The sequence below is a fragment of the Synchiropus splendidus genome, chromosome 4 (assembly GCF_027744825.2).
Source record: "Synchiropus splendidus isolate RoL2022-P1 chromosome 4, RoL_Sspl_1.0, whole genome shotgun sequence".
NCBI lineage: Eukaryota > Metazoa > Chordata > Actinopteri > Syngnathiformes > Callionymidae > Synchiropus > Synchiropus splendidus.
In genome coordinates, this window is record NC_071337.1 from 25,050,771 (window position 1) to 25,069,831 (window position 19,061).

General features: G+C 43.5%; 1 protein-coding gene across 7 annotated transcripts in view; it reads right to left on the reverse strand.

Moving 5' to 3' along the window:
• Positions 1-2,499: 2,499 nt before the first annotated feature.
• Positions 2,500-19,061, reverse strand: part of plxnb2a.1 (plexin b2a, tandem duplicate 1) — a 130,530-nt gene continuing 113,968 nt past the window's right edge. For all 7 annotated transcript variants that reach the window (XM_053863936.1, XM_053863935.1, XM_053863930.1 and 4 more), the window contains 32 exons: positions 18,447-18,603; positions 18,073-18,184; positions 17,777-17,888; positions 16,868-16,969; positions 16,702-16,797; positions 16,333-16,420; positions 16,010-16,173; positions 14,593-14,741; positions 13,913-14,048; positions 11,177-11,313; positions 10,921-11,103; positions 10,212-10,323; positions 9,574-9,783; positions 9,428-9,511; positions 9,246-9,344; positions 9,008-9,144; positions 8,834-8,934; positions 8,445-8,674; positions 8,134-8,315; positions 8,000-8,066; positions 7,575-7,721; positions 7,030-7,107; positions 6,846-6,924; positions 6,467-6,567; positions 6,256-6,343; positions 6,045-6,196; positions 5,745-5,905; positions 5,162-5,309; positions 4,446-4,510; positions 4,114-4,189; positions 3,916-3,990; positions 2,500-3,854 (listed from right to left, as the gene is read on the reverse strand). In XM_053863936.1, coding sequence (XP_053719911.1) covers positions 3,750-3,854; positions 3,916-3,990; positions 4,114-4,189; positions 4,446-4,510; positions 5,162-5,309; positions 5,745-5,905; positions 6,045-6,196; positions 6,256-6,343; positions 6,467-6,567; positions 6,846-6,924; positions 7,030-7,107; positions 7,575-7,721; positions 8,000-8,066; positions 8,134-8,315; positions 8,445-8,674; positions 8,834-8,934; positions 9,008-9,144; positions 9,246-9,344; positions 9,428-9,511; positions 9,574-9,783; positions 10,212-10,323; positions 10,921-11,103; positions 11,177-11,313; positions 13,913-14,048; positions 14,593-14,741; positions 16,010-16,173; positions 16,333-16,420; positions 16,702-16,797; positions 16,868-16,969; positions 17,777-17,888; positions 18,073-18,184; positions 18,447-18,603 — 3,933 coding nt within the window. In that variant the 3' untranslated portion in view covers positions 2,500-3,749. The remainder of the gene's footprint in view (positions 3,855-3,915; positions 3,991-4,113; positions 4,190-4,445; positions 4,511-5,161; positions 5,310-5,744; positions 5,906-6,044; positions 6,197-6,255; positions 6,344-6,466; positions 6,568-6,845; positions 6,925-7,029; positions 7,108-7,574; positions 7,722-7,999; positions 8,067-8,133; positions 8,316-8,444; positions 8,675-8,833; positions 8,935-9,007; positions 9,145-9,245; positions 9,345-9,427; positions 9,512-9,573; positions 9,784-10,211; positions 10,324-10,920; positions 11,104-11,176; positions 11,314-13,912; positions 14,049-14,592; positions 14,742-16,009; positions 16,174-16,332; positions 16,421-16,701; positions 16,798-16,867; positions 16,970-17,776; positions 17,889-18,072; positions 18,185-18,446; positions 18,604-19,061) is intronic.

The following is a 19,061-nucleotide window of genomic DNA, read 5'->3' on the forward strand; positions in this document are numbered from 1 at the left end:
CATGGTGTGTGATGAGCGCAGAAGCACGTCCCACTCCATCCTACTAGATTCGAAATGAACACTCTGCCATGCAGTTTGTCTGGTCAGTTGGTTTTCATTTCGTTTTGTTTCCAAACAAACTTGACCAAAATCTTGAATGTATCATTCAAGGTTTTGGTCATTAGGTCGCCAAAATGGTTCAGCAAAGTCAAGTCACCCAGAAGTCACAACAAGCTGAGGGTGTCTGACAAGTGTTCATGTCATCTTCAAGAGCATCTGTCAGCTGAAGTGAGACACGTGTCGTGGTTTCGAGATGCTGAAATCCTGCGATTTGGTTTGATAAATATGACACTATCGTGTCAGTTTGTGCTTAAGAGTATAATTGGAAGTGATACCCGAAGGTAAGAAACCTTTGTGTTAAGCTAGTGAAAAATGAGGAGGAGAAACCTGGTTGTTATTCCTGAAGAGTTTCAAACTGATCCACAAAGGCTCTGTCTTTCCACACAGTCAGATCAGTTTCCTTTTTCTGCCAAAAGAATCCAGTCATGAGGAGCAAAATGACATCGGAAGGTTAATCGCACCAAATGTAAGAGTGTAAAATAGGTGCATGTTAAGAAGCACTGAGGAAACTGATTCATCTTGATACCACAGATCATGATTTCAATACCTCAAGCACATATAGATAAACACACACAGAATCCATTTTTGAGTTAGTTATTTTGTGTTCATATAAATATCTTTTATTTGGTCCAGTTCGTCCAAAACAGTCGACTCCCACAACAATGTTACAAGAGGAAAACAAAACAGGAGAGCTGATACCACGCAGAACTGTTCTGGAGCCTCCAGAGTACCATAGAGAAGTGCCATTTATTGTTGTGTAAAGATAATAAAGCAGGGTTCCTTCACATTTGGAGCAGATGTTTGACTTTTATTATCTGGCAGAGAAAAACGTGGAGACAGGAAGGCAAACGGAAAGCACACTCACTTAATATCTCAAAAGACACCCGATAAACGGAAAGTAACTTTCAGAAAAACTATGACCCAAATAAAGCGTCAGTTACCACATAGTTTTAGGTAAAAACGCCAGACAAGGTGGAGTGGTCACAGTGACTGTATATGAAGGAATGAGGAAACAAAGGGTTCCATCACTGAGATGTTGGTGGCTTGAGCGCTGAAAAGTTGGTGAAAAGATAAAAGGGGCCCAGTAGCACTTGTCCATGAGTTAAGAGTGTCAGTGTCACTGCAACACTGAAGCGAGAAAGAATGAGAAAGTTCATCCGTGACAGATTCTAGAACGAAACTAGAACGGAATTCTGGGAAGCTTGGGTGGGATGTTTCCAGCGAGGCGACCTTAATGTTAACCTAAGCTAGAGATAACTTTGTGTACGTTCTAATTTAATTTGATCCAAAACTGCTCCACTGTATCACACACAAATGTGCACACGAGTCTTGAATGCAGTAGTAGTCTATTGAATGTGTGACGTTAAGGTGCAAATGTCACCCAGTAGTCTGTTTTTATTAAATATCAATGGAGGCTTTGTGACGTTTGTCACGTGTTATTTCATCTCAAATTATTTCAATGGCATTGACATGGGGCACTTCCCAAAAAAGCCACATTTCAAATACTTTTTTCTTTCATTCTCCCTCAGCAAGAATCATGTTGCAGTTTGCGAAGCAATATTCATTCATACATATTGCTTTGAGTCCTGTCTTGAACAAGGGTATAAGGTAAGAAATACATTTGGGTCAATGATGGGCGATTATAAACCCAGTAGTGTTTCAGATGTCACAAGCCCAATAGTGCCATGTAGCATCTGAGCTGTTTGAAGGATTTGTCCCGGTCGAAGGTCGGGCTGCTGGTGTGAGCCACACTGTTAGTCATGAACACCACCTTTCTTCTCACTGCTCGACACCACGTGCCTGATCCCAGTTGACGTCATCCACATACGGCTGCGAATAATTCTTCCGCTCTTTCCATCGACTCCCCAGAGTCATTAAAGACTTCTGTCTATTCAGTTTCGTGCTGTAAGCTTTAATTAGCGCTAGCCTTAAGCCAGAAACTGATTAATCAACTCCCAGGTGGAGGAAACACCTTTGAGACGCTGATGTTGAGGGGGGAGGCCGGAGTGGTTTCCATAGCGATGCTGCACCAGCAGACGTGTCAGTCACTGAGGAAGGGAGAAGGGTCAGAAGATGCCACCTTCACACGCGTCCGTCCCCAGGAGCCGTGCAGTTCCTCGCACAGCACCAGTTCCCCAGGGTTCAGACTCAAACTCTGAAGTCAGTTTCACTGGATTGCAGGGCAGAGGACGGAGGACCAACACATTTAGATGAGCTACCTCCCGGTTGAATTCCTTTCAGAGGTTTCCCAGCGTAGACCTGAAGAGGCTGGAGGAAGTGATGGGTGAAAAGTTGAGAAAACATGACTGAAAACAAACATTTGTTTTCTGACCAAGAAATGACAAGATGCACCATTTCTTCAGTATGACAAGGAGACACAGATGCATCACTCGGGTAATATATTGCTTGAGAGGATTTTAATCCTCACAGTCCAACAGCAAAAGATATGAGGCAACATAAAACACTCACAGTCGATGATAATAATGTACATAAATGATGAAGGCAACGATTGAAAAGCTGAATAAAAGAAGATAAATGACTTCATTGGAACTTCAGGGCTGCGATAAAAACTTCAAAAATACTGACTCAGAGCATCTTCGGAACCTTTTTTAGGTCCAAACGGTAAATCATTGCAAACTCTGAATTATGTAGTATTAAATTTGGACTAGTGCACTTCACTTTTCTTCACGTTTCTTCTGGAACAAAAACACACACCAAATCGTGTTTTCGACGAATGATGACTCCGATAAACAGAAAGTAAAATCAGGACAAAAGCCCACACAGAGCGACGTAGATAAACTTGATGTGACATTTTTAAAAAGCTATATTTCTATGATAAACTTTGACAGTTGTCTTCAGAAGACATTCAAATGATAAAACTCCATAAACTATATGAAGAGAATAATCCGCAAATATATTCTACATGAAATAATTTGAGGCTATAAAAACATTTGGTTTGTGGAAACACCATGATTCGACACCACACACACACATACATACATTTAGAGTTTGATCCCACTTTCCAAAAAAAGTGAATTAAAAAACTGTGTCGGATTGGTGGAATAAAAAGATCCAAAAAAGAACATCAGCACACAAACTAACCGCAGAATATCCGATACACAAATAAACATGATCAGGCCTGGTAGATGGGCCAGTGGGGGAGGGGCCGGACTCATCGTACCCTGGATTTACCCAGTTCAGTCCAAACAAGAGAGTCGCCTGGTCAGTGGGGCGTACCGTCTCGTGGTATTATTTTCATGTGAAGGTACTAAAACAAAGATGTGCTAAAATATCCAGGAGGCCTCACCGTTAATTCTAAAATAAAATATTTGGCATAATTCTTCAGCTGTCCCGAAATACCCTTCGGCACTTCCTTCTTCCAAAAAAAGTCGAAGGTGAAAGCAAACACACATCGTCCATTAAAAAAATAACCTTTTTGAGTCAACATCTTTTCACCCTCCCCAGTTTCCATAGTTTTTTGGAGGTGCAGTTTGGGTCCTGAAGGCCTCCAGGCTGCCACCTGCTGGTGTCCTTAATCACATCCTCGACCGCAGTCCTCACAGTCCACTTGCTCGGTTCAGTCCTTGAATACAAAACAACTTCTTGTTCTATCGCCGCTCCAGCTTCAAACACCCGCCAGACACCTGAGGTCAAAGGTCGGTGACCTTGTTCTCCAGGGCCGCGGCAATCTGTTGTAGGCGCAGGGTCAGCTGTTTACTCTGGGCGGCGGGGTCTTCTTCCAACGACTCGATAATCTGGAGCAAAACAAATCATTTAGAAATGACAAAAAGTTCTTCTGTAGTTTGGAAGACTCACCACATCGTAGTATTTGATGGCGTACTGGTAGAGCTGGTGTAAGGCCACCTGGGTGTTCAACTTGTGCGTGTGTTGCTGCAGATGATCCATGATTAAACATTGAAAACATGAAGCTTATGGACACACTCTCACTGAGTACAAGTCGCACATACTCTCTGCACACTTGTGACAGTTGAACATGAATGACACAATACGTACTCTGGACACTTCAGCGAGGTGTGTGTTCATGTCTTGGTCACTGACTGGCACCATCTGCCTGATGCCTTTGTAGTAACTGCAGATAAGGAACAGGGTTTTGGCATCTTCAAATACAGGAATCGGCCACTTTGTGGGAAACTGTCATGAAGTTATGAGCTTTCCAGCGATTTCCACTCTGCTTTACCATCACCACAGTGTGTGACAGAGGTTTCAAGATTGACTGCGAGATTTAAAAGTGCCAACTCGACCTTGTCGAATAATCTCAACCACTTTTTCCTTCAGCTTCACTGACAGAACATTGCACCTGTGTATTCAAGAGGTCGCACACTTACTCATCCACCATCTTTTTGTACGTGGAAATTTCTTTTGCATAGAGCAGCTTGTTGCTAGGAGACTCCTGTAAACACACCACAAACCATGGCACAATTTATTAACGACCCACACATCCATAAATCTTCACTTACTCCTAAATAATTTTCATGTTTTGAGGGTTTATCTGACAACATCATTGAAGGTCTTTTTCTATTCTAAACAACATGATAAAACATGGAAACTTATAATAAGTACTAGAGCAACACTTTCAAGACAGTGCTACTAGAACATTACCTCGACGACTGCTAAAAACCAACGCTTTAAACTACTAATACCATGAAAAAGTTCTACAGAGATCATGACTTCTACAACTGGTATTACAGAGTAACAATTGCTGATAATAACTAAAGCTATAACACATGACTTCACAGTTGAGATTAAGGTGTGTGTACTTGTATAGCTATCCTAGTGGGGACAACATTTTGGAAACACACCTCCTGTGGTGGGGACATTTTGCTGGACCCCACAAGTCCAAATTTCAGGATGAAAACTTAACTGAGTCATTATAATACGGTTTAGAGTTTGTGTCAGAGTCCTGGTTCAGGTGAGCCATTTGTCTCAGATGGTTAGGTTGGGGAGAGCATTATGGTAATGAGAGGTCCCCACAAAGATAGAGATACAAAGGGGTGTGTGTGTGTGTGTGTGTGTGTGTGTGTGTGTGTGTTCGTGTACTGACTCTGCTGAGCTTGTGCTCCGTCTTGGTACAGGCGTCCATGAAGGTCTGGGAGATGACGTGCAGCGACGCGTCCACCACCTCCGTCACATGCACGTCGAAGATGAAGTGCGGGTTCCTCAGGATGTTCACCCAGAACCTCAGAGGCAAACTGGAGGCACAGGAGACAATCGCAACCTTATCAAGATGCAGCTGATGAATATTTCATCCTCCTCTTATTGTTTGTGCGACTCCTCCTGAACACGTGCGTGTAAGTGTGAGTGTTTATGTGAAGCATCTCTGATACAAAAACAGTGATCCGTCTCCATTTCTGCTCGTCTTCTCCATCATCCATCCTGATAACAGCAGCCTATTAAATCAGCCTTTCATGTGGCCGACTGAGCTGTCAGGATGCAAATACACTATACTTATTTAGACACACACACACACATATAATTATTTCTCGGCGCAGGTCACATCTCCAGCAGAGATGAAGAGCTTTGAAGACAAGAGTCTGGAAACGGATGTGCCGCGGCTGCTAAAACGGATACTGATATTTAAAATTACACCAGCAGCTCAAAACTCATGACCCAAAGTCGAGTGTCACCTGTTTGTCTTCCAGATGTGTAGCGTCTCCTCGTCCACGTTGTCGTGTCGCAGCGCCTGCTCGTCCAGGAAGTCAAAGAAATACTTAACAGCTGGAGGAACGGCGGAACTTGAACACAACACACTGCGGAAGAAGTCATCCACGAACTGCTGCAGGGTCCCCTGGTACGCACAAACACACGTGCTTCAGTTTTGACTTCACGCTGCTGTGAGACACACATCACCATTCACTGTCCCCAGAGACCATTGACAGTGAATTATAATAATACTCTAATAAGTATTTTGATGATATTTGAGTCACCTTGACGGACAGCAGCCTGGTCAGATAGATCTCAGTGATGGCTTTGGTCATGGCCTTGTCCTTCATGCTGCCTCTTTTGGACTTCCCGTCATCCAGCTCATCTGCTGGCCTCACCAGGTGGAAAGTGCTGTCGTCTTCGAGCAAGGCGTTTTCTAGAACAGATACCCGTTCAACCCAGTGGTTCTCGCTAGAGCTGTTTGTGTCAACGTACTTTCTTCATAACTGTCCTGGTGCTGGTGCTGGTGGAACGACTGAGAGTGCAGAACTCTTGATAGAACCAAGGTGGCGTTATCCCGGACCTGAAAGAAAAGAAGCCACAGACCAAGTCAGAAAACACAGTGGATATTTAAGTGTTACTGTTGAAACTGTGAACTTCAGAACTTAAGACGCATTCCTCTTTAATACCAAATGTCAGCACTCACATTATAATGGGCCAAAGTGTTGAGTCTTTTCCAACGACCTTCTTTCTGGGAGGTCAAGTCGAGGTCAGACAGAATCTGACCCGTCGAACCGGGACGCCATTCTGTTGATCAGAATAGGTTTTTGTTCTGAGGGCATTTTATCACCGATAAGCACATCATAATAAAAAATCATTTAATGTTTGACCAAAGATACATGGACAAAATGAATACAAAGGGACTTTTAGCAAAGTATTGACTTAATGAAGTCCATATTTGCATCACATGAACAAGAAATAAAAAGCAGCAGGAGCCCTATATAAAATAACACAATTCTATCCTCAAATTAACCAAGTTAACAGAGCTGCGGCAGCTGTCTACTGCATTAAAATGGTTGCCATACCCAGCGCAACACTCTCCAGCTTTGGTCTCTGAGAGTATGGCAGGTTCCTGTAGACCTGGTCGATGATCTTCTCCTTGACCTGCCAGAGGAGACACATCATTAGATCAGGCTGAAAACAACAAACTGCATACGAAATTCCTCCCAGAATGATCAAAAGAAAACACAAAACACACGACTGACGCACCTGAGAAATGGTGTCACAGTTCAACACCTTCACTGGGGTCACGTCAGGACCCTCCCCGTGCACCAGCACCTGTAACGTCTGATTGGACAAACACACATGTCAATCAGGCACAGAACTACAGACGGGGGTAACTACTGTTTAAACGTACACAACTACCACAGGGCTGTGGCTGCTACGATTAACACTAGCATGCACTACTACTGATCTTACAGGCCTGTTATACTGTTGCTACAATTGCTGCTACCTCTGACATGACGGTTACTACCAACACGGCTGTCCAGTAGTACCTTTCCCACCATTGCTAACATTTCACCTGTTAACATAACAGCTATTTCTGCCAAAATGGCTATGTTATACAAGTTTTGCTGCCACAATTGACCTCAATAATACCACTCATTTTACTGCCCAAACTTTAACTAACACCTTAGCTACCAAATACAGCTGCGACTAGCTCTAGCTCTCGCCACAGCTACCTTCAATGTACCAGAAGTTCTGTATCAACATTACCAACTTATTTCAAAATACGTGACGATGCTTTCACTGACCAGTACAGAATACTCCACGTCGTCTCCCAAAAGTCCAGTGTCGTTCAGCGTGTACTTGGCTTTCTTCACCTTGGCGTCGACCGGACCTTTCTCCACCTGGTGCTTTAAGGCTTTGAACAGTTTGTAGAGCGGCTCTCCTGCCGTGTCCTGCAACAACATACCGGCAGATGCAGGAGTAAACAAGCACTGTGAGGAGAAACCCATCAGCTACTCCAATCAAAACAGACATACAACAAATCCCTCAGATCCGGATGAGGACCAGTGAGAATAGAAGGTACAGTGTTGACCATAGTTTTAATACTCTTGACCCACTTTGACCTTTTGTATTTGAGTTTGTTTTGAAAAGTTTTCAAAAATGATATCCAACAATTCCACTAAAGACACTTCAGTGTCAGCTTTACATTTGAGCACAGGAAGGCGATTACCTTGAGGAACTGATATAGACAGATGCACATCCAGTTACAGAGCATCCTCTCCACCACAGTCTCCGACCTACACAAACAAAAACACCGGTGTGTTAGAACTTTCCCAGCTGGAGGCCCAGCATGAAGCCCATTACCTTCTCAGCATGAGTTTTGGATTCTTGTTCTGCACGTGCTCATCCATCAGCTCCAGCAGCAGCGTCCGCGTGATGTCCGTATAATATTCGAGCTTGCCATGCAGCGCCACCGTCAGGAGAGACGCAAAGTAACCACGGGAGCGGGCGTTGAAGTCGGGACGGCTCTCCAGCGTGTGGATGAACTGCAAACAATCAAGGCTCATATTGAAGATGCAACAGTTACAGGTTAAATTGAGAGATTACACATCCATTTTCTACACTTTGATTGTTTGATTATTCTCTTTTGACGCTCTGATTTCATCCAAACTCACGTTGATGAGAAACGTTTTGCTGTTCAGCAGGTTGGAGAACTGGTTCAGAGCCTGGGTCACGATGGCTCTTCGGGCTTCGGGGATCTGGATCTTCCCTGTGATCATGGCGTCGTCGGTACCGTCTTTAGAGGGAAGGAAGAAGTTCTTGTCTGTGTAGGTTTTGTAATCCAGGAAAGGGATTCGGGCTTCACTGAGGTCGCTGGTATGGTCCTCCATCTCGATCATCAGGTCTGAAACACAAGCACACTTCCGTTGGTCTTTCTAAAATATATTTGCCACATTAAACAATTATTGTCTTATGGAATTAGAATAGATTCTTAAACAAAATCTTGTATTTGGGGAATGATTTTTAAGTCAGAGGCATTTATAAAAACAGGGTGGCGTCTTACCTGTGAACTCCTTCTTGCAGCGGTCTCTCACGCTCTCCTCCAGGTTTTCCAGCTGATGCTTCACCTTCTCATACTCGCGCTCCGCCTGCTGGCTCTTGCGTCTGAATTTGCGCAGTTGAATTTTAACTCGCAGAACAGACACACGGATGAGTCCAACACGACGACATCACAGACCTGTAGCAGTAGACGGACACCAGGATGAAGATGAGCATGGGCACGATGACGGCAGGGATGATGATGGCCAGAGGGATGTCGTCCTTCCTGGCGTAGTAGACTGAGCCGACCAGCCACTCACCGTAGCCAAACTTCACCTGGAAAAACACACATCAACTCGATGTACCCAACTTGTGTGAGCAAGCACTGCTTCCCGTCGGAATCGACAGTGTGTAAATGCGAAGGTGTGTGTACGCACTACGAGCTCCAGCATGTCGTTGGGGTTGTCGGTACGCAGTTTTCCTTTGGAGCTGGACTTTGGGTGGGATGTTGGAGCGTCCAGGATCAGCTTGTCATCCTGGAGAGCAAAGAAGTTAGCAGTGAAAAACAAACAAAAATCACAGTAATCAAATCACATGGTGTCATTTGCTTGGTGTGTACCTGGAGAATGTTGACCGGACACGCAGCATCTCCAACAAACGCTTGTGCCTCTTTGGCCGTCATGGCTTTAAGGAATCCTCGACCCTGAAGACGCAGCATGTTCAGACGGACCCAAAATAGGAGAATGAAAGAGTCCACAGTCTCACCGTCACGATGATGACGCTGGTCTCTGTGATCTTCTTCTTGGACACGTTGTAGAAGGAGGCGTTGGGGTGATACTCGAAGCTCCGCAGCTCCTCCAGCATGTTGTCCAGCTGGATGTAGGTCTTGAGAGGCTGACTCTCCCAGCAGCAGTTGACTTTCGGGGAGAAGAACTGGAGGACTGTGTCGTTCTTGGTCTGAGCTGGCTCCACAAACTGTGACAGAGAAGGTCAGTGAAGGTCAATTTGCATCAGTATAAAAAAGGGCTGCAGTTTCAGTGAGATAGTGATGATGACTGTGATTCGCAGATTAGACTTCAGGCTCTTATTATGTTTCATTTAACCCACTATTATAACAGAGTTCAACTTTTCATTTAAGCAAACCAGCAGCAACCATATCTACAACCGTCTGTAATAAATCATAGTGAGTCACTTCCAAAGTTCAAACAAGCCTTCCTCTTTTTTTATCTGCCTCACTTCCTCTGCTTCCCCCGCTGCATCTTCTCTTCCTTCAAACATCAGTCTTTGACAAATCCATGATAACAAACCTCCACAGCCTCCTCTCTCTCTCTCTACTCTCAAAGTACCACTGCACTTGATTTGATGCAGACATGCAGCAGGCGGTTGCACAAAACAAACCTCACCTCTTGAGGAGCGGAGGTTTGCGAGAACTCGTCCACCGAGGCCACGACTTTCATGGCTGCACTCTGGATGAGGTCAAAGCCACTACCGACCACCACGATCCTCCGCCCGCCGCTGGACATATAAACGTACAATTGCTATGTGAGATAGATGTGTCAGCACTTCAAAGATTCTGTCTGATGTCTATTCATCTGCCAAAAATTAAAAGATGCGTGAGGAGGATGAATGAAACAGAAGTAGCTCATTCTCAAAGGTTTCTCAAAGCACAAGTGGCATATGAAGGTGGGAAAAGTTCAGTGAAACAAGCCGATGTGTGTGCAACACGGCTCAAAGTCTGAAGTCATAAAGGGGAGAGAAGCTTTCTGATAATGCATATTTTGCCACTGTTCACAACAAATAAGCATCAAGCTCAAATTACAGGGATCAAAAAAGAACTGTGAAAATGCAAACGCAAAAGCACAGCATTTGTTTAATTATCTTAAATGAAAAAATGAAGATGAAATGCAAGTTATTGCATATATTCGTAATAAAATATATTGTGATGGTCTTTGGACGGGGTTGCACATTCATGTAAATTAAAACTTATTTAATAACATATAATAACATTGCATATATAATGAGGGGGAAAAAGCAATATTTTCAAATATTTTTTATTTCAAAAATAACATGAAATTGAAATTTTATTGCTGCATCAAACTTTAAACCACTCACCATACAAAACTAGCTTTTGGGTTGTATTCGATAATCTTGGGGTTTTCGGCATACTGGTACGCAGCATGCACATCTTTGGTGGTGTTCTTGCCGTATTTCACCGTCACGGTCAACAGGTCCGAGGGCGTCTTCTGACCACGATACCTGCCAGTCTTACATGTGATTTCAGGGCCGAACGACAGACTGAGGGGTGAAAGGTGTCACAGTTAAAGAGAGGAAATGGTCATAAATGCCATGGGATGGTAAAACCTCTTACACTTCACATGGAATGCCTCCCACAGTGACCGCCACGTCTTCTTTAGTTGCAGTGTCCAGGTGTTCTCCACTGATGGTGATGACCGTTCCGCCCGCAGCCGGACCTTTGACTGGGTTCACCGCCTTCGGCTTGGGGTCCTTGAATATACAGTAATTTAAAATGAAGTGAAACCCTGCACTCGTGACGACAAGAGTGTCTGAGCATCTTGTCAAAAGTGTGGTCAGTTGACGCAATGCAAGGTGCCGGGACAAAGACCAAGTCCAACAACTTAGGCAGCGATAAGTATGACATCAATGAGACCAACTCTTCGATATCCTCATCAATGAGTATAAGAAACATTTGCATTTCATCAGCAACATATCACCATGGCAAATGGACACCATGCGATGCATGCTACAAGGTAAGTCGCTGCTGAGGCACAATTCAGATGGAACATGGAGGCCTTGGCCAGCAAGTAAAGCAACTTGGTGAAAGGCCAGAAGAGAAGAGAGGAGAGGAGGACAATGGTCGTGAAGGAGGTAGGAGCAGGGACCAAAGACACAGTGGGATGGTCTGGAGAGGGCAAAGCTCAGCTGGAGGGCAATGGAAGCTTCATCATCAGATGTACTCCCATCTCAAAAAAAAAACTCCACCAGCGGTATAGAGACGACCAAACCTGGGACCTCAGCTGGCCACTGCACTGAGAAAAGACCCGGAAGAGGAAGAAAAGAAGCAGCCAGGGGATATGGATCAAGGGCAAGGCTTGCTGGCCTCAATGAACAGCAGCACAACGATACTCTCCCCGCTGCAACTCACAAGGAGGCGGTCGGACAAGGGATGCTGGGCGGTTTTAGTTTTTATTCATGACACCTTTTACTTACAATAAGCATTTATAGCTAATATTTGAATAACACTTATTTTTACACTGAAAATGACCTATATCCACCCATTTCTTAAAATATGACAGATGAGCCACCAAATGGCGACAACAATATTCCAGCTCAAACTTGAGTCAGTGGGGAAGTTAAAAGAAAATTGACGTGAGAGGCCTGTCGGCACAGAAACGCAGCAGCTGCTTTGTTTCTAGAGAGTTTGGTGGCGCTGACAGGATGACAAACACGACTGGAGCTGATATTAATCCTCAGCTTCTCGGGAGAATTGGGCAGAATCCAAATTTAGGAAGTCAATATGTCCGGCGAATGAAGATGAACGCAGCGTGTGTGGGATGTTTGCCGATGAGGACGGAGAATAGGACATCAATTTTGAATACATGGTGAAGAACAACAACGTCTGGAGGAAGATAATCTAGTCCATCAATATCCAAACCACTGGCTGAACCGTCTGCATCCAATGCTGCCTCCCGAAGACAAAAGGAGAACTACTCTGGCCTGTACGCACTTCTCTTCCCTGAACTTCAACTGAATGTTACATAAAGTGTTTTTAAGCAAATCAACTTTTGTTTCGTAACAATCAGACAACCACTGACGCAGAGTCGGGCCAAATTAGCGATTCGCAAGTCTGGCTCTCTACTCTTGGTTCGATTTGAACTCATTTTGTCGACAGATTGTGAAGCTTTCTCCCTCTGCGTGGCATAATTACGGTGAAAATATTCCCTTTTATTTGATTTCGTAATGATAAATTGAGGCTTTGTGACAGAACTATTTTTGTATCTATTGTGTATCTTTTTCTTTCTTAACCGTTACACTGCGGACCAAAAATGTCTGTCAAACATTAGCGCCGTAAAAGAGCAGCTCTGCTAATAAACATTTGTATTTCACGGCAAGGTGTTTCGCACGTTTCTCTTAAATTGCTCTTTTACCAGTCCATCCTGGTCCAACACAAATTCCCCTCAAATTATACCGAGAAAGCAAACCACGCTGCAGTGTGTCTGTGCGAGAGAGAGAGAGAGTGTGAGAGCAGCTTTGCCTCCACACTGACATTCATGTTCTTTATGAAACTAATCAACCCTGCAGCTGTAAAAACTGGGATTCTCAGATTAAACTGCAGCCGGAGAAAATGAATAGACTTGGCCCTCAACGCTTTGATGATCTCTTTGTCTGCATCGTGAACACAACCGCAGCGAGAAGCGAAACATCGGCTCATATGTGTCTTTTCATTTCACCAAGAAATGTGTCATTAGCATGTTCTGATTTGATGGCACGGTCCGTGAAGTTTGCCGTCAGTTTAGCTTCCTTTTACTTTACAGATATCATAACGCTGCCACCAGGAGAAAAATAAGTCGATTGCATTTAGTGAAAAATCATTATCAGCGAGAAAATGTGTCACAATAAACCCCTAATTGACTGTAGCACTCATTAAGCTCTGATGATGAGAAGACAATAGAGACTCTCCTTTCCGTTCCAAATATTACAGGTGCTGTTCTGGCATCAGGAGCCAGGAATCTTTTCGAAGATCTGTCAGGGATTGTGTCTACCACTTGACACAGTAGTTCGGGACCGGCCTGGTCACCATTAGTTTTGAGTGGTTGTTGTTAAAACCGCGTCTGTACATGATCCACAATATCGACACACACGTTGGTCAACAGATCTGTCCGTGTTTTGGTGGCGGCACAATCCTACATGACGGATGCAGGCTTGCCAACTCGTTCAGACGACACTTCAATTCAGAATGCTGCAACTATTGATCTGCTTGGAGTGTTTTTCTAGTTACTATGGTGAGCTAACATTAGCTCATTTTATTTTCAAATGAATTTGTGTCAACCGGTATTGACGTGTTGGGGTGCAGGTTCACACTTACCCGATAAGTGAAGAGGACTTTGGACGTTCCGTTCCGTTTGCCCTCCACCAGTATCTCCACAGGGCCACTGAAGGTCCGCTCGAACGGGATGTCAGATGGTGGCGCTGGTTTAGCAGGTCCGATCACACAAACCACACTGACAACAAGAGAGAGTAGAGGACAGAGACTTTACTACTGCCATTGACCTGACCTTTGGAGGGCATTTTGGACCAACACTGAATTAGGTGGTGATGCTCAAAGCTGATGGAGGAAGCATGCAGAATGGGGTTGATTCGGCAGGGCAGATGTACATTAGGTGGAATGATTCATGGAGACAAGTCGAGTTAGAAAAGATAAACATGGTCAGGCTGTCATTGGGAGTGACTAGGAAGGACAAGATCAGACATGAGTTTATCAGAGTGGCAGCTGAAGTTCCAGGTGCCAGATGGTCTTGAAGAAAAAGGAGGAGATGCAGAAGACAACGAATAAGGCTAATGGATGTGGAAATGAGGACTGGTGTGACTGGGGAGGAGGATCAAGATAGATTCTGGTGGGGGATGTCGAAAGAATAAAGAACTATACTGACAATAATAACGCAGCATGAAGGAAATATCGAAAAACTTCCGTCGTCCCAGGTCATTTTGCCATTTTTCACCGCATGTGTGTTAGTAAAATAACCTCTTATGTTTGGACAAAGTTACCTGGTGGAGACAGAGTATCTCTCCGCCTGGTGGACACAGTTGACTCCTGCAACTTTGATTTTATTCACGTCCTCTTTCTTTATTCCCATGTTTGAGCCTTTAATGGTCACTGAGATTTGGCCGTTCAGAGGACCGTAGCGAGGGATGATCTGTGGAGACAGTCGGGATATTTAATGATGATAAAAATAACAAAATGTGAGCAAGTTGAAACAGAGCAGCCATGGTTTGCTTGTCATTTGGAAGAGGGTAAATTGGTGACGACAGAGTTTAATAATGGACACCCTAAGAGTTCTTAGGTGGGGTTGAATAAAACACTGCAGGTTGACCAGTGGTCAGATATTTATTTGTGATCAAGTTTGGCATCCACTAAATAATTACTTCCTTCACAACATAATAAATGCACTACCCACAGGCACACACAGACACGCAGAAAAGCAGTTTCATCCTGAAATATTAATTAACCAAAACAGTGCACGATAATTTATGGTAATATACCAATGTAATTCAACAACAGTAAGTCATTTCCAAACACTAAAATGTTCAATTCGAAGCAGCAGGTTCATACATACATGGAATAGTTTTGTAGCAGGATGTGGAGACTTGTTTTCTCCATTTGGTTTAAAATATTTAAACCCTACCCTGTTTACAAAATATTGCTGTGACAATGGAGTGAGTCGTGTCATTGAATCAGATGCCCTGATGAGTTAGAATATTGAGTCCGAATATGATTAAAATTTTGTCATGTGGCATTTTGTGTGATTGGCTCAAACATTTCTCTGAAGCTGGGGAACCATCGTGGAGCTCATCAGCAGTCACCCCAAAGGAAATCAGGAAGCCGCTGCCGACAAATGCGTGATTATGTTGGAAAATAGAAAACGTTGTGGAAGATGAGATGCACAAATTGGTGCGATTGATTTAAAATTGACTGTTTTCAACAAAATGACTTTAAATCAAATGTTAAAATGTGGAGACATGTTGCATTCACTTCATTAAGACTAGCTAAAAACACACATTAGGTGGGCTGAAGGTGGGGCTGGAGCTGGGAGAGCCGTGTTGGAAGTATAGCAAAAGAACCTAAGAAAGTAAAAAAAACAAAAAAGTCCTATAATCTTTACTAAGTAGAAAGACGACACCAAACACGAAATGATATGAAATAGAATCCAATATGTGAAAAAGCGTCTGCAGTCATAAAAAATATTAAATAATTCAAGGCACATCATATGAAAAGGATCTAAAACGTCATTTAACATGTATGTTTTTTGTTTCAGCTGGGCAGCTCTGATAAAAAAAAAAAAAAAAAAAGAAACTATCACTTGCTACATTTCCTGCAAACTAATGGCAGTTTGTACTAGAAAATCCAAATCCCACAAATTCTTGGGATCAATAAACAAACAGCTGCAGGGGTGGAAGTACTCACGTCTGTGATTTCCGGATTGGGACATTGCGCTGGCAGCGGTGAGTGACAGAGTTCTCGATAAACACAGGAGCGCGTGGTGGAGCACCACACACACTGGTACTTGGCATCGGCGTGTTTACACAGACTGCAGTCTTCTTTTCCCACCGAGCAGTTGTAGAGGACGACTGTGACGACAGAACAGCAGGATGATTGCACTAACACCCTGATGACGCTTTGTACAGGATTATCTGTCTCTGAGTGTGTGTGTGTGTGTGTGTGTGTGTGTGTGTGTGTGTGTGTGTGTGTGTGTGTGTGTGTGTGTGTGTGTGTGTGTGTGAACCAACCTGTCAAGGTACTGTCAATCTTCTTCTCCGTGTCCATTTCTTTGATGTGGAAAGTGACGTTCACCTCCTGCTGATTCTCGTAGGTAAACTGTGGACAAATAGAACGTTTACATCCCAGCACAGTCGTCCCTCTGGGAATGCGTTCATATTTCCAAGGAAGCTGCTCTAGGAATTTTTGCAGGGAAACTATTTGTTTTTCCAGGACGTGAATTACTCCAACAATAAATACACAAAGGGAAAAAAGTAAACTCACAAAAAGAGGGAATGTGGAAACAAATATTTTTCTCGTGGGATATTAAAAATGAATCCAGACAGCCACACAAATGTGAAACTAACGACACAGAGGGTGGACAACTGGACAGCACTGACCTTGTAACCCCCGAATTTGAAGCTGGACTCCTGTTCCTGAATAACATCGTCCTCTGTGTTCTTCATCAGAGCCGTCCCAATGGAAAACCTTCGTCCCTGAAGACAACAAATGCGTTCAGCAGACCAGACCAAAAAAAAAAAAAAAAAAAACTCTCCTCTGACTGACCGTGTAGATGTCCAGGTTTCTGCCCTGGAAGCTGACTGGAATCTCAAAGCCCACTGGGATCAGCAGCGGCTCTGGAGACTCAAACTGAGGACAGCCATCAGGCTGTGGACAGAGGAGAGGAGAGGAGAAGGAATGTTAAAACGCAACAAGGGCGAAAACTGTCTTGAAGAATATTGTAGTTCATTGAACAGAACATAGACATAATTAACAACAATATTCAAACATCTTTAAATACACAGAGCTTATGACTAACAAAATTGTGTTTTAGAATATGTTAAAATAGAAGGGAAAAACAAGACATAAAAGAAATTCAGACAGGAAATTGAATTTAGTTATAAGACGCATATACCAAGATCCCATTAAATAAAAAAAAAAAAATCTTTCTTCTTATTTGCATATAACCGACACAGGGAAATGGGAATGACTGAACTGTAGACAGTACTCAAGCGAGACAGCCATTGTGTTTAAACTTTAACACGGAATTTGAAATAACTAATGTTTAAAATGTTATTTTGATGCAAAGCATGGGATTTGATTTCACAAGAAAAAACAAGGCCCTTGTAATGACATCATGGGGGGCTGCAGCAGTAGTAGCAACGTAGGATGAGAGGGGGGGCATTGGCACATCTGAACAACTACAATGCATCTTTGGTGGAACCAGATTGTGACCTCATGAGGGCCAGGCAGTTCCAGTCAAAGACAAGCATGTATAACTGGGTATTTTGGGATATTATAAAAGAAAACAAGTTAGTAAGTGGAACAATAGGAGTTTAAAACTTGAACATCCTCTTAAGATCTCTAACAAAGGTTAATGTTTTCACCTCAACAACTGCAAATTTAAACTCTGGTATCGAGAGAGGTTAAGTTCATAAACTTGTCAACAGTTTTACAGTAATATTGAGCTCCAACCTGTCGAGGCTTGACAATGTGATATCCGTTGACGCTGTCGTCAATGTCGCTGCAGCTGAAGTCTTGAGCGTTCCACTGGCAGCCCCACTTACTCGTCACGCACGAGATACAGCTGAACACACAAGTAGTACACGATGCAGAATTCTAGTTAAAGAAGAGTAACCTATACCGCCACTAGGCGGCGACAATAGACGACATGAGGTCTCAAAACGAACTGAAATGGCTTTTGACTGCAGCATTTAACAGACACAACAAGATTCTACAACAAGCAGTGTTCATAAGAATGTCGCACTTACGGTGTATTCTGGTTCTGCCTCACTGTGGCAGCACAGTTGTAGAAGTGATATTCGCTGGAGGTCACAGGGATCTTGTCGTTCACCTCGACGCGCACAGCAACGGACACAAAGTCTGGAAAACCAACAAACTCAAGGTCTCGAAACTTGTTTGGAGATAAACAACTTCAGACGTGAGTGTGGCCAAGAATGACTGTCTCCTTTCAGACATTGAATTAACGAAAGTTAAGTGAATAAATCAAATCAGTTGCCGATTATGGCGGTTCAAAATGTTGTTTTAAAGATGGCTGACCATGAACAAAATTACAAGACCTCTTATGTTGCATTCACTTTGGAGCAACTTCAACAGAGTCACATTTAAGACCAAAAAAACTCACCCTGATCCTCCGTAGATGGGATGTCGGAGGGGTCGGGCAGCGAACACGCAACCTCGTGTCTGTCCACGACCACAGCTGAGCTGACAACCTCACCGAAGACGCAGTGGAGACTGTCGGTGCGTCTGAGTCGGGGCAGAGCGGGGATGGTGATGTAGACCTGCAGACAAAATTCAACAGTGGGGTCATACAGTAAGCCAGCAGAGAGCAGGAATCAGTTGAAGGAGTGGAAACGTAGAGACTCATCACTTCAGAACATGACTGCAGACTTTACTGTATCAGACTCAATGCAACTGTCATGTCAATTTGATCATGGTGTCAGTAGTTGTCAAGAAAAAAACCCAACATGAACGGTGTGCATCAGGGATCTATTCCTGGACTAGAGAAGAATTCTCAGACTTCTTGTACTCGCACTACCAGGGATCGAACAAAAAAAAAACATGTCTGGATAATCTCTTATCCAGAGCTGGGCAATCAATAAATAATCCATAACAAGTTAGGACTTTTGCTTGGGGGTTGATATGCACACAGGTTGTGCCTCCGCTTCTTTCTGTTGTGATGGAGAGAGCTATAGATCTAACAAATTAATTAAAAGTGCACGTTCGTATTTTCAGAAGC